A 13,598-nucleotide genomic window follows, 5' to 3' on the forward strand; every position below is an offset into this window, starting at 1 on the left:
GGTCTTTGGACAAACCAAGAAAACTTTAAGGTCAGAATCTTAGTCACCATTCAACAAGATCTCAATCCCTTTATTATGTAAGTAAAAATCAAGTTACTGTGTCTTTTTTTGTTGCTGTCTTCAACACAGGTTAATATTCCTGAGTATACTTATTCTGCTTCCTTACAGGTTCCTGTAGCCCACAGAACACATTTGTGTCACTTGTGGTGGTCAGAGGCCAGCCACCAGCTTTTTGTTACAGTAACAATTTTTTGTGCTCAGTCTTTTTTAATTACAACAACCACTCCCATGCCTAGCTTCCATGTTCAGAATTGCTCACAACTGGTCTTGAAAGTAGAATGAAGTATTTGGGGAGGTCTGGAACAATGATGTTGTCGTTTTTCAGGCCAACCAACATGGATTAGTAAGGGATCTGGACAGTAGCCATAGTTCTAGTACTAAACTCTACTATCTTGACTCTTACTAGATTTTGGATAAATCTAGTTATTACCCACCACCAACACTATCCATTTGAGCATTAAGGCCAGCACCTTACCAGTTAAGCTAGGTTCCCCTGTGTTTCACTTTAGTTTAGTTTGTTTTTGAGAAAGGGCCATGCGAACTTTTCTCAGGCTGACTTCAAATTTGTCAACCTTTTGCCTCCACTTCCCAAGTATCATAGGCATATGCCACCACAGCTGAGGAGGGGGACATCAGAAGAGAGTGGGAGAGAGAAGAGAGAAGATAACTGAGATAAGACTGCATGTTTTTTCATATAGGTAGCTGAGATTATTGATACTATAATCTATTTATAATAACAAGACAGAGGCAAATATTAGAAAGAGTGAGGTATAGCTCCAAGCCTGTGTCTAGCATATGCAAAGCATAGGTTTGATTCCCAGAACAAAATGAACAAAAGGAAAAAATTATCACTGAGAGAATAATCTTGACAAAAGAATAGTTTCTGGCATTGCTTTCACTTTTCAAATTTATTTCTAAGCTGGGCGCTGGTGGCTCACACCTGTAATCCTAGCTACTCAAGAGGCTGAGATCTGAAGATCGCAGTTCGAAGCCAGCCTGGGAGGAATGTCTGTGAGACTCTTATCTCCAATTAACAACCAGAAAACCAGAAGTGGTGTTGTGCTCAAATGGTAGAGTGCTAGCCTTTAGCTGAAGAGCTTAGCGATAGTGCCAGAGCCCAGAGTTCAAGCCCCATGATTGACAAAATAAATATTTATTTATCAGTAATATCAGAACTAACACCAGTCATTCCAATTACAGAACTCTATGAACCTGAATGCATTACCATTTCCTTGTACTTTTTGTACTATTTGAAAAATAAAAGCAATAGCCCTTTGTATTGGAATACTGTTTCCCTTATATTCTACATTCAGTAATCAACTCATCTGCTTGTCCACAAGATTACTGAAACATGATAGTCTTAGCAATTAGAAAAGTGGGAGAAAAGCAATGGACAAAAGATAACTTTACTAATCTTGAATTCTTTGACACTGGGGTTCTCTGTCAGTGTGTGGAAGAACAAGAGGACCTCAGCTGGGAGGAGTGGGCAGGAGCCCCGGCCTTCTGATCTGTTTTCAACATACAGCACATTTCTTGTGACTGGTGATAGGGATTTATAGATATTACTGACTATGTACCAGGTAGACAAAGTTTCCTAGGACCTCAGAAAAGTAATCTCAGATTAAAAATAATACCCATAATGCAGCCATAAGTAAATAACTGAAAAAGATGCCAGGGCCAGCAGGCTTCCTTTTCTTAGACTAGGTACTTTGCCAGGTAAAATGTTGGTTAACTAAATTAGATTAGAGGAGACACAGTCCTTCTCAATCAAAATATCAAGAAGACCTAGAGGTATCCCCTATCCTCAATAATGAGTAAACAGGGTCTGAGTTAACAGGGCCTCCAAGAATTTTCATATAGAACAAACATTTTTAAATGTCATATATATATATATATATATATGTATAAATTTAAGTATATGGCTAACAAATTTGAAGCTTTACTTATAGGAAAAACTTGAAAGCTTACTTCTGCTGTGTCCTCTGTGCGCTGTGTGGAGCACAAGCAAAGAGTCACAAATATCTGTTAGAATAAAGGCCCAACAAAGCCCTATAATCTAGAATAAGATCCTAGGGCTTCAATTTGTAATAGGAAAAGGTATAAAAACAGTACTCATACTATAGAATTGTTGTGGAACTTAAACAAAAGTATTTGTCACAGGTAAGCTTTAATAAATATTCATTTCTTGCTGTGTGTGTTGGCACACATCTGTAATCCTAGTACTCAGGAGAGTAAGGCAGAAGGTCTGAAAGGTCAAGGGCAACTATATAGTGAGAACCTGTCTCAAAAAAGAATGAATGAGTAAATAAGCCAGACACATATTAAGTGTAGTAAGTGAAGGCAAGAATATAACATAATAAGGCTATTTAAGTTGCACTGTCTCTACTACGGATGTTTTGCAATACAATGATCTGCCCTAATACAGAATATATTTATGTTAGATGAAATTTAAGCACTCAATTAGAAACTTACCACATTAATATATACACAATGGAATTCTATGCCTCCATCAGAAAGAATGACATTGCCCCATTTGTTAGGAAATGGAAAGACTTGGAAAAAATTAATTAAGTGAAGTAAGCCAGGCCCAAAGAAACATAGGTCCCATGGTCTCCCTTATTTGCAATAACTAGTATATGCCTGAGTCAAGCAGAAAAGGTCAGATAAGGTGATGTTAGGGAAATGAACCCTAAAATATGTATTCAAATGTTTTTTTTCTTTCATGTGATTGTTTCTAACACATTTATAAGATTATTTCTTTGTTGCTTTGTATGACCCTCCCTCACAGTACAACCCCTGCTTTCACTGTATTTGATGTCGGTATAATTTGTGGAGGGGAAGGGGAAAACAAATTGTTTAAATAGGGATACAGTTGGACCCATTGCAACAATGAGATGTACAAGATGTTATGACAAAAATGAACTTTACAACTTTGGCACAGCAGGGGGCAGGGGGGAGAGATGGGAAGGGATGGAAAGGGGAAACAAAGAAGGAGGAGGATACAATGCTTGATAAGAAATGCACTCATTATCTTGCCCATGTAATTGTAACCCCTCTGTATAGTATTTTCACAATTAAAAAAAAGTAACTTACCACATTAAAATCTAAATTTTTTTCAATCCATGATTTTGCTTCCTGAAATTCATCTTTCATTCCCATAATGAAAAGTGTATCCAAGGCATCTACTATAGTTGCTCCTTTGATGTTACCTAAAAATATTAAAAATAACTTTTTTCAATAAACGCTTTGACCACACCTGGAAAAGACAAAAGGTAATTCTTAACTTATTAGTAAACAACAACATTGAATATAATCTAAACTCTCAATGAAAAGAAACAAAATAAAGGTACTAAACTAAAAATTACCATAGGCCACACGATTGATCTTCTAATTTTTAAAATCTTTCCCATCTTCTTTTCATGGTAGTATAAAAATTTGGTGAAATGGTATGTGGAATGAATGGCACTTGGCACACAATAAGTGCTCAATGAATATCAGCTAAAACTGTTCATGTACAAATAGGAATTATTTCACAGTTACTTACATGGTAAGAAGTCATGTTTTCTATTAGTGAATTCAGCTGTCCCAGGACAAAACTGAATTCCTTTTATCCTGCTATTATATCAAAATCTGAAGGCTTGTTGGGTAGTGGTGACTCATGTCTATAAATCCTAGTGACTTGGGAGGCTTAAGAATGGGAGGATTATGGTTCCCAGGGAGAAAAATCTATGACATTCCATCTCAACAGACAGAAGCAGGACGCAACAGATACCCATTTGCCAACCCAGCTTTGATGGGGAGCTGCACATGGCCAGTTCCTGGCTTAAAATCGAAAGATCCTAGTTCTAGTACAAATCTAGGCAGGAAGTGAGACACTGTTTCAAAAAGAACCCGTTAAACACTAGGGCTGGAGGTGTGGCTTAGTGGTAGAGTACCTGCCAAACAAGCATGACACCTTAAATTCAAGCCTTAGTATCTCAAAACAAAGCATCCTTGAGGGGGAGGCTAGGAAGAAATCAAGTTAATTACAAAGGGTACCATGTAGGTCTCTGACGGAGGAATCCATCAAACCTTTCTGTTTAGTTTTCTTACATAATAGGAACATAAATATCCACAACATTGATCACAGAAGGTTGCTGCCGTGATCAATTCAGCATGCAAGAACAGATAAACAGAAGTTCAAGTAACTGGCCTAATCTATACTCACTTTTTCAGGTATAAACATTGGAAACCTTTGCCTTGACTAGCTTATCTATAAAGCCACAGCTTTTGGCTGGGAATGGTATCTCATGGTTATAATTCTAGCTACTTGAGAGGCAGAGATAGAAGGACCCCACAGTTTGAAGTCAGCCTGGGAAAAAAGTTAGGGAACTTCTATCTCAACAAAACAAGCGGGGTGTGGTGGCACTTATCTGTAATACCAACTACTTGATTGGTGGACATAGAAAGACAAAAGCAAAGACCCTATGTGAAAAACAACCCAAAGCAAAAAGGGATGAAGGCACAGCTCAAGTGGGAGTGTACTTGCTTACCAAGTGTGAGGCCCCAAGTTCAAACTCTAGTAACACACACACACACACACACACACACACACACACACATTGAAAACACAAAGCTTTTACCTGTTAGGATGCAGTTAAATGCAACTCAGTAAAGAATTTTCTATTTGTGGCACTAGAAATCCTGATATTACACTCTATACCCATTACACCAGACTCTTCAGAAGTGTGTCATAGACATGAATACTTTTAAAGTTACGCAGGTCATTCTGTCATGAAGCCACAGTTCTATCTGAAGGACACACCATACAGTACCTGAAGGTAACTTCATCAGGTGTGAGATGGAGAGCCTGGAGAATCACTGTATCATACAAACTTTTCTGCCACCCATACGTTCAGGCAACTGGAAAGGAGATACTGTCACTAGGAAATCAAAGCATTCACTACTCACCAAACAAACTGCTTGAATGGCCTTCTTTCGATATAGGTTTCAGTTCATTTAATCCCCAGGCATAGCGTTTATAATTATTCCAAGCATGTTTCATCATCTGAGGAAAAAAAGAACAATGAATTTACAATTTGAATTGAGAAGTTTTTGCTACAAAAGTGATCATTTTAGATTTAAAGGTTAAAACATTCAGATTCACTACTTACTAACAGATGATAATTAATGATGCGGTTGATGGTGGTATAAATAAATTAGAACACATGAACATCAATATACAATGGAATCTACAAGTGGAATTTTTCTGAATCCATTTAATCCTATTTAATATAAACATAATATTTGATGTAAAAGTCAGTTTCCAGCAACAGAAATTTAGTTTATCTTGGATTCATAGGTCATTCTTAGTCAGACTCTATCTCTTTAATTCTCCCAACAGATTAGATAAGCAAATTTACAATTCACATTTTTTACAAGCTTCTATTTTGTTTACATCATGGTTATGTATTAGACAAATATTCAAGGTTATCACTTTAAACATATCATGATTCTTAATCAAGAAGTATAGAGAAGTATTTAAAATAGCTACAGGAAAAAATGAAACTTTAGTTATGCTTAGATTTTGAAAAACTTTCACTTACTTTAATATAATCTATCTAATTGGATACATGTGTATGCATAATATATAACTAACACTGATTCTACTCATTAACAATTGAAAGACCATTTAAAAGCAATGTTTTCAAAAGCCAAGCTTCTCTCCCTAAAATTAGTTATGTATTTTTCAATTATCTAACTAAAAAAAAAAAAAAAGACAAGAGAGCCTCCTCAAATAGCTAGAATTTATTCAGACCCCTATCTTTGAACAAAAGTTATCAAAATACAGACATGACCTGAAAATCTGGTTCCACACTCTTAAAATACCTAAAAAAAATTACTACATAAAATTATATAGTACTTAATGGTTATTTCTCACAAGTCTTTAATGATAGCAATACAATTTTATTCATGTCTTTACACGTCTCAGGACATGGTACTATTATTTTTTAAGGTATTGACATTTGAACTCAAGATCCTTAATTAGAAAAGTTCTATATGGTTGAGCCACATTTCCAGCCCTCTTTTACACTGCACTGATTTTAAAATAGGGTGTCACTCCCTGTCCAGGCACATACCTGGACTGTGATCTACCTTTTTAGGATTCCTGTAATAACAAGGATTATTACAAGTGTGTGCCAGTATGCCCAGCTATCAGCTGGGGATCAGTTGAGGCCAGGGCTGGCCTCAATCATGATCCTATCTCAGCCTCCCAAGTAGTCAGATTATAGGCATGAGAACTTCTCATTAACTGTTTTGTTTACTTTTTTTAAAATCACTATTACTACTATTAACAGCTACCAAGACTGTATTATCGGTTGGGTATCCTGAATAAATGCCTCCCTTCAATGCAGTATTGCAATATGTTTTATTGGCATGAAGCTTGAGACTTAGAAATGACTGACTACAAAGCCTGAGGCCTGAACTGCATCATCTCCTTTTATTAAGTCTGCAGTAGACTCTTCCTTGAATGAATCAATTGTTGAAATTGCAACAGTCCACAAGTATGTATCAGGTAATGTCCAAAAGGTTTTGTTCTTGTAAATTAACTTTATTGGGAAGTTCAATAGATGTGATGATCCCATAATCTGATTTATAATCCCTATAATGCTACTGATTCATCACATACCCATGGGTGAGTCATAGTATTTGTGAGATTCTCTTATCTAAAAAATTGGGATCATAATTCCTCACAGGATGTATGTATGATGTCTACAGGCATGACTTGCATTTTTTTCTGCAATGAGTGTACTGCTTTATTGATGGCTGGTAGTTACATGTTTAGTGAATTTTGAACCTACACTGTGTACATTGCACAAAACTGAAATCAATGAGCTTCTGAAAGCCACAAAACACCTTGAGATTGTATCTCTGAGCATTATTTTCCTTTTCCTCTTTTACTACACTTGGTAAACTCTTCATTATTGTAAATTTACCAAGAAACTTAAAAATTCAAAAGCTTTTAGAGTACACTTGATATAAAAACAGAAAAAAAAGTTGTGATGGCTTCTTTAAGCTCTCAATTTGAATGGAAAGCAGTGTCATATACTATTACTAGTTTAAAGATTTCCCACGTAAAGCCTTCCCACAGAGGACGGGGTTCCTTTGCTAGAAATAATCATTTATATGATGTACTTCTAGTTCAGAACTTCCTTACATTATTACCTCTGTAGTCTACATTAACTTTTCTTATCTTTTTCTCCCAAGAGAAAAGCTGACACTAATTGCTTAGCTTCTTACATTTCAAAAGTTGCTGTGACACACTTCTCAAAATGGGTTCCTCATCCCATGAGATTTTCACGAGTTAAAGTTAGAAAAGAAGAAGAAAATGATGTGGTCAGAATGCCTAGAATGGCACATCAGAAATCATTTCTCCAGTAAAGAGAAGAGAAATGGCCCATTGTTGCCTTGCTCCAGTGGCTGTTCACCTCCAGAAGTAATTTTCCATATAAAAGCCAACAGTAGTGTCGTGGGTACATAGGTATGTCCCTGGTGTGCATGGAATAAACATGAGATTGAATCCACAAGTCCTATATAACATGCTACCACTCTCTGACTTACGACTTATACAAATGTTTGGAAACATCAAAATGCTACTACTTGTAACTTCAACTTTAAAGTATTAGGCCACTGGCCAGCAGAGGGACCATGGGGACAAAAGACTTTCATCTCCCCAGACAATATTATTGTAAGTTAACAAGACAAGAAGATCACTTCTAAAATTCAACTGCCATGAACAGGACTGATCCTTCCTCTCCCTTATTTTATTTTGTAGTCTTTCATCAATTTAATTAGGGTTCTACAGTTTAACATCCCAAGAAGGATTAAAATAGGCCTAAACTAAAGGTTGATTAGGACTCTCATGAAAAGAGAGATAAGCTGGTAAGAAACCAAAACAATGTTTTTTTTCTTTTCTTATTAAATTTTATTTTATTGTAAAGATGCTGTACAGACAGGTTAGTTACATGAGTAAAGGTAATGAGTACATTTCTTGTCGAGCATTGCTACTCCCTCCTTTGTTTTTCTCCTAACCCTTCCCTCTCCCACCTCTCCAACTCTCCCAAAACAACGTGTTTCTCAGTATTTATCTTTGCCTTAATGAAAAAGTACAGCTGACACACTCTAGATGGAAACAAAGGACAAAATGACACAGAAGTTCATAATAACAATCCATTGTTTTGATCCAGAGAGGATGGGATTAAGACATAAGATATGCAAAAAATAACATTCACTTCTCCTTGACTCTGTGCTTATAGAAGAATCTTCAATTTGTACTTCTTTTCAGCTGACATTAGGGCTGAGTACTTAGGCAATGTCATTTACTGTGTGTCTCTCTTCATGAATAAAGAAGATGCTAAAAACTAGAATGGAAGTATAGAAGACTATCTTACTTATAATCTAATAGATAATGTGTGGACGCTTAACATCTTCCCTCTCATGGTCAATACAAGTGTGGAAATACAGGAAAACAGTAAGGAAACTAATTAATTGGTATATACAACTTTACTTAACAATAAAGTTGTAATGTCTGTATGAATCAAGATCAGGAGAAAAGATATGCTTTAATTTCCCCTAGCTATGTCAACATTTCATCACTCATATTTGTGTTTCCAGAACCTCCCCTTAGCAAATATTTCTATTTGCTGAAGTTTTAATCACCTGATCCTAAAATTTTAATCACTGATACCTTAACAAAACTTTTTGAAAATCTCATCATTTTTGATAGAATTTGATCATTGCAACTTCAAAAACACCTACAAGCTCATATCCACAGCCCCCTTCATCAATCTTATGATGTAACGTTTCCATTGTTTGCTGAGTACTGGTGGCTCATCCCTATAATCCCAGCTACACAGGAGGCTGACATTGAGGATCACAGTTCAAAGCCAGCCTGGGCAGAAAAGTCTGTGGGACTCTTACCTCCAATTAACCACCAGAAAACCAGAAGTGGTGCTGTGGCTCCAGGACAGAGAGCTAATCTTGTGCAAAAAAGTCAGAGACAGTGCCCAGGTTCTGAGTTTAAGCTCTATCACTGAAAAAAAAAAATTCTATTGTTTGTGGAATACAATCCTTGGCTGAGTGATCTGGGGCCTGGTACTTGATCCTAAGATTGACAACTGTAGTTGGTAACAAGCCTCCAAGGGGAGGTATGCCAGTGTGTGTGGCTCTTGCTAATGGATAGAATTGGACTGACCTAACTATACCACCCACGGCAGTGCAAGTGGAGACATTCTGAGAAAGTTGTTGTATCTACAGAGAAGCTGTAGAACAACAAACAATGCTTACTGATTGCCAAACTATCTCACACTCCTCCACAGGTTTGGCATTTTACCTCTTAGTGCTGTTTCCTTCTCTGTGTCCTCATAAAAGAAATCTCATTTATATATGAGTAATGTATAAGGACAGGCCATTAGTTCAGTCATCTAACTGGGTTTATAACCAAGTTCTGCTGACATTGATATGGCTCTCGATTAGCCAATTAATTCCCTTTGTCCTATTTTTTGACATCCACTAAGTATGCATGAATGAAAGCACAGAGACATTGGCTGACATGGTGAAGAAATAAAACAATGACTGCAAAGAACTCACCACACTGCCTAGTATACATAAATATTCAATGTATTATAGGCATCCTAATAGTTTCTATTAAAAGCCTAACCATGCTAGTTTCAAAATTCTTCTTAGCAACGTATAAACAGGAGAGACAAGTATAAATCAAGCCAGATAAATCTATGTCTCCAACTCTTCATAAATCTACAAATTTAAAAACATATAGTCGGGCTGGGAAGGTGGCTCAGTGGTAGAGCGCTTGCCTTGCATGCATGAGGCCCTGGGTTCGATTCCTCACCGCCACATAAGCAAAAAGAAAAAAGCCAGAAGTGGTGCTGTGGCTCAAGTGGTAGAGCACTAGCTTTGAGCTGAAGAGCTGAGGGACAGCGCCCAGGCCCAGTTCAGGCCCCATGACCCCCCAAAAAAACCAAAAAACTATATACAGTCATTTGGTATCCTAAAGGTAGAAGAAAGGAAAAAGACTAGAAATGGCTTTTCAGGTGAAGGGTAACTATTTGCAGTCATGAAATCGCAATTGCTCCAGGTACACCGTGTAATGGATTTGGTTCCAGGGAATCTAATGCTGACTTAAGAAAGAGATGTGGCCACAAGAGTTAGTAAATGCACACATTTTGAATTGTACATTTGGACATTGCATGAGAAATAAAGTCTCTCACTGCATAAAACCATCAGAGGCATAGAGCAAGAGGCTGTTATCTAGAATAGAGCCAAAGATTGCCCTTGGGGTTAGAGCCTTGCACTAAGTGATGGAGCATGGTGGAAAGAAACTGGAAAGACCATAGCAGCTTGGTGTCTACAGACCACGAGGTTTCACAGGGTATGTAAAGCAGGCAGGCACTAAATGCTCGAAGTATTCTAGCAATAATTAGATATGAAAAAATTTGAGATGGATGCCCATGTTCTTTTGAGTTAATGGGTCTCAACCCCTGGTAAGAGAAAAAGCATATGGAAGGAGAGGAACAAACAGGGGCCTTAGTTCACTTTTAAGTCTTCTTGCTGTGTAGTGTTAAAGGCAAGATCTAAAATCCAGCAATACTCGTGTCTACTGCTCCAGAGGACACACAAGGCTGCCTCTGGTTCCTGTACAGGAGCTCAAGGAGGAAGAACCACCTAACTCGCTGCTTGTTAAAGCTGACAGTGCTGTTTCTTTCAGTATCTTAGGGTTGATGGCTTTGAAAACACTGACTTCAAAGCCTGGTAAGTTTCTGCCAAATTTTCCCAGAAATCACTTGATTGCTGTATAAAAGTGACTTCTAGAGCTTTCATATGTAATCTCATATTAACCTTTGGTGGGACTAGAAAAGGGTAAAGGGAACAAGATGAAAAGTAACTTGAGGGAAATAATTCAGTGTTCTCCAGACTTTGCCATTGGAAGGGAACTTCTATGTAGGTGAAGGCAGGGCAGCAATGCAGCTAGCCACCCTTCTTTGCCTTATCTAATGTTACTCTACTGCCTCTGTGAATGAAGACAGCAGACCAGAGGGGCCACTATCCCAGGCACAGGCATGATGTAGTGCGTAAGCCTGAACCCTGCTGTCTGAGGATGTGATCCTTCAAGCCTTTAGTCCGTTCATTCTTAGAAAAAGAGCAAACATCTATAATAAGTGTACCATTGAGGTGTGAGTGTTGACAGTAGGAGAGACTGACTGGGAGAAATTGTCTATGTAGGAACAGGGAACACAGCACACAGGAACTTTCCATTGTTTTTGTTCAGTTTTGCTTGATTGTAAAACTGATGTTAACAAAATAAGGCTTTAAAAAAAATTAGATAATTATTATCTCCTCAGCCACCTGAGCAGATCAAAGGTGGAAATGCCCCAGAGTAGAAGACCTCAGTGAGGCTGGCTGACAACAGCCATGCCCCACCTCCTCCCAGGCTTTGGAAGTCGGGCAGAGAAGGAGGACAGAGAGAGGGCAGTGGGAAGAGAAAATGGGCATCAAGTGAACACAGAGAGTCAAAGATATGTAAGGAGAGGTAAATTAATGGGACAGGATAGAAAGGAGGCCAAAGTCAACTAAAGGTGACAGAATGCAGAGCCCGGTGTGACTCCACAAGAATCTGCACAATTATACCTAAAAGCATTTAGGATTCTCTTAGCAGGAACAAAGATGCCATCTAACACAGTCCCGGGAATGACTTCCACTGAGCCAGCCCCACCTCCAGTCACCTTCTAGATGTCATTTCCTTATACAGAGAAAAAACCTCTCCCTGTTGGGATCATGTCCAATTTTATCCCTTATCAAATTAAAACATGTATTCATATGCTTTGCTCAATTTCTCGTTTAATGCGAAATGTGTTAGTCTTCTTTACTTTTCCCTAAGGCTAATCAGGTGTTCTATCCCCAAGGTTTTTTAATCTTAATGTTGCAATGGCAATTCTACTTATTGAGTAGCTATTGATGCCAGGCTGAGATTTACAAATGGAAACAGAGGAGGTTTGCCAGATTCGGAAACAGAATGATCGCATGGGACACACTTACACTAAGAAAGTATTTGTTGTTTATCTGAAATCCAATTTAACTGAGAGTGATGTATTTCATCTAGGTTAGAAGGTTAGGCTACATCCAATTGTTGGCTTGGGACCCACTGCCAGCTCTCTGGTTTCTGCCTTAGTTTTGGAAGAAAAAAAGGATCTCAAACTGAAAAGTCAGGCAGGGATGGAATGACCAGGAGTGTGTCAAGACTAGAATGAAGGCCTTGAGAAAAGCAACTGGATAAATAATACCCAGGCTGAACATGGTGTAGGAAGATCATGTCTGAGGCCAGCCTCAGTCAGTGTTTGCATGACATTGTATCTTTAAAACAAACCAAGAAGTTAAAAACCTAGGATTATGACTCAAGAGGTACAGTGCTTATCTAAATAAGTGTAGGACCTGAAATCAGTACACAGTGTAATGATGAAGAAATTAATGAATAGTATGATTGAAAGGGAACAGTTTGAGCCATAGCCCACATCCCAGCAGTATGTGCTGCAGCACATCTCCTAATTGATAGACACAGGTCTAACACCGATGTCTATTCTTATATCCATGACATGCAGCTTCCCACAGACCAAAGAGAAAAGTTATAGCACACTCTAGTACAAGTTGGCCTATAGCTGCCCTGGACTGTTTGGGCCCAGGGTAGGTTAGCAAAGTCCTTGAGAATCCTTGAAATCAGAAATATATAAATCATTATTCACCAACTTTTCAGCAATTCTCTTCTTCCTGGATGAGTACTAGTTTTCACATTTTAGAAAGTATTTAGAATTTTAGATTCTCTGCTCCACAAATTAAACAGCATGAGCTGTCATCATTGTGGGTTTTGGCGTTGGAGGCTGTAAGGAAGAAGTGAATGAATTTTAATTGACAAACACCTACGACACTGTACTGTGAAGGGTTTGATACAATTCGCCAAACTTAACCCTCACCATGCCCTGTGGGGCATTATGATCCACATTTTTATCAGTAAGGAAGCTAAGACCCAGCACCGCACAAAAGAGCAAGGTTATGAACTCCCTCATTCTGATTCTTTCTAGTACACCATTGAAAAGAAATCTCTGTTGCCTCCAAGCCATGGCTTCTGAGCTCCCCAGCTACTTCACAAATAAGGATGGAATTTTCTGGGGTTCAAGGATCTGTGGTCAGGCCTAACATCAAAATAACACAAATTTTCCAGGCATTAGAGCTCACACCTGTAATCCTAGCTAGTCAAGAGGTGAGATCTGAGGATATGGTTAGAAGTCAGCCCAGTAGAAAGATTCATGACGTTCTTATCTCCAATTAATGAGCTCAGATTGGGGCTGAACCCAGTACCAGCACATATATGCACACACAAACAGCACTGATCCTATCAACTGTGAACTGTGACACAAGGATAGAGTCTCTCAGCTCAGCCCTCCCTTGCCTGCCTTGTCCTACAGCTTTCATGCCTATCTCATCCCTCT

The 13,598-nt window shown here is 38.2% G+C and overlaps 1 protein-coding gene across 2 annotated transcripts in view; it reads right to left on the reverse strand.

Moving 5' to 3' along the window:
- The window catches only part of Man1a1 (mannosidase alpha class 1A member 1), a 159,327-nt gene that overhangs the window by 114,450 nt on the left and 31,279 nt on the right, over positions 1-13,598 (reverse strand). For both annotated transcript variants that reach the window (XM_042667279.1, XM_042667335.1), the window contains exons 2-3: positions 5,011-5,107; positions 3,154-3,269 (exon numbers count right to left, since the gene is read on the reverse strand). In XM_042667279.1, the coding sequence (XP_042523213.1) occupies positions 3,154-3,269; positions 5,011-5,107 (213 nt within the window). The remainder of the gene's footprint in view (positions 1-3,153; positions 3,270-5,010; positions 5,108-13,598) is intronic.

Source organism: Dipodomys spectabilis, unplaced genomic scaffold (assembly GCF_019054845.1).
Source record: "Dipodomys spectabilis isolate Male_0828 unplaced genomic scaffold, ASM1905484v1 ptg000001l, whole genome shotgun sequence".
Taxonomy (NCBI): Eukaryota; Metazoa; Chordata; class Mammalia; order Rodentia; family Heteromyidae; genus Dipodomys; species Dipodomys spectabilis.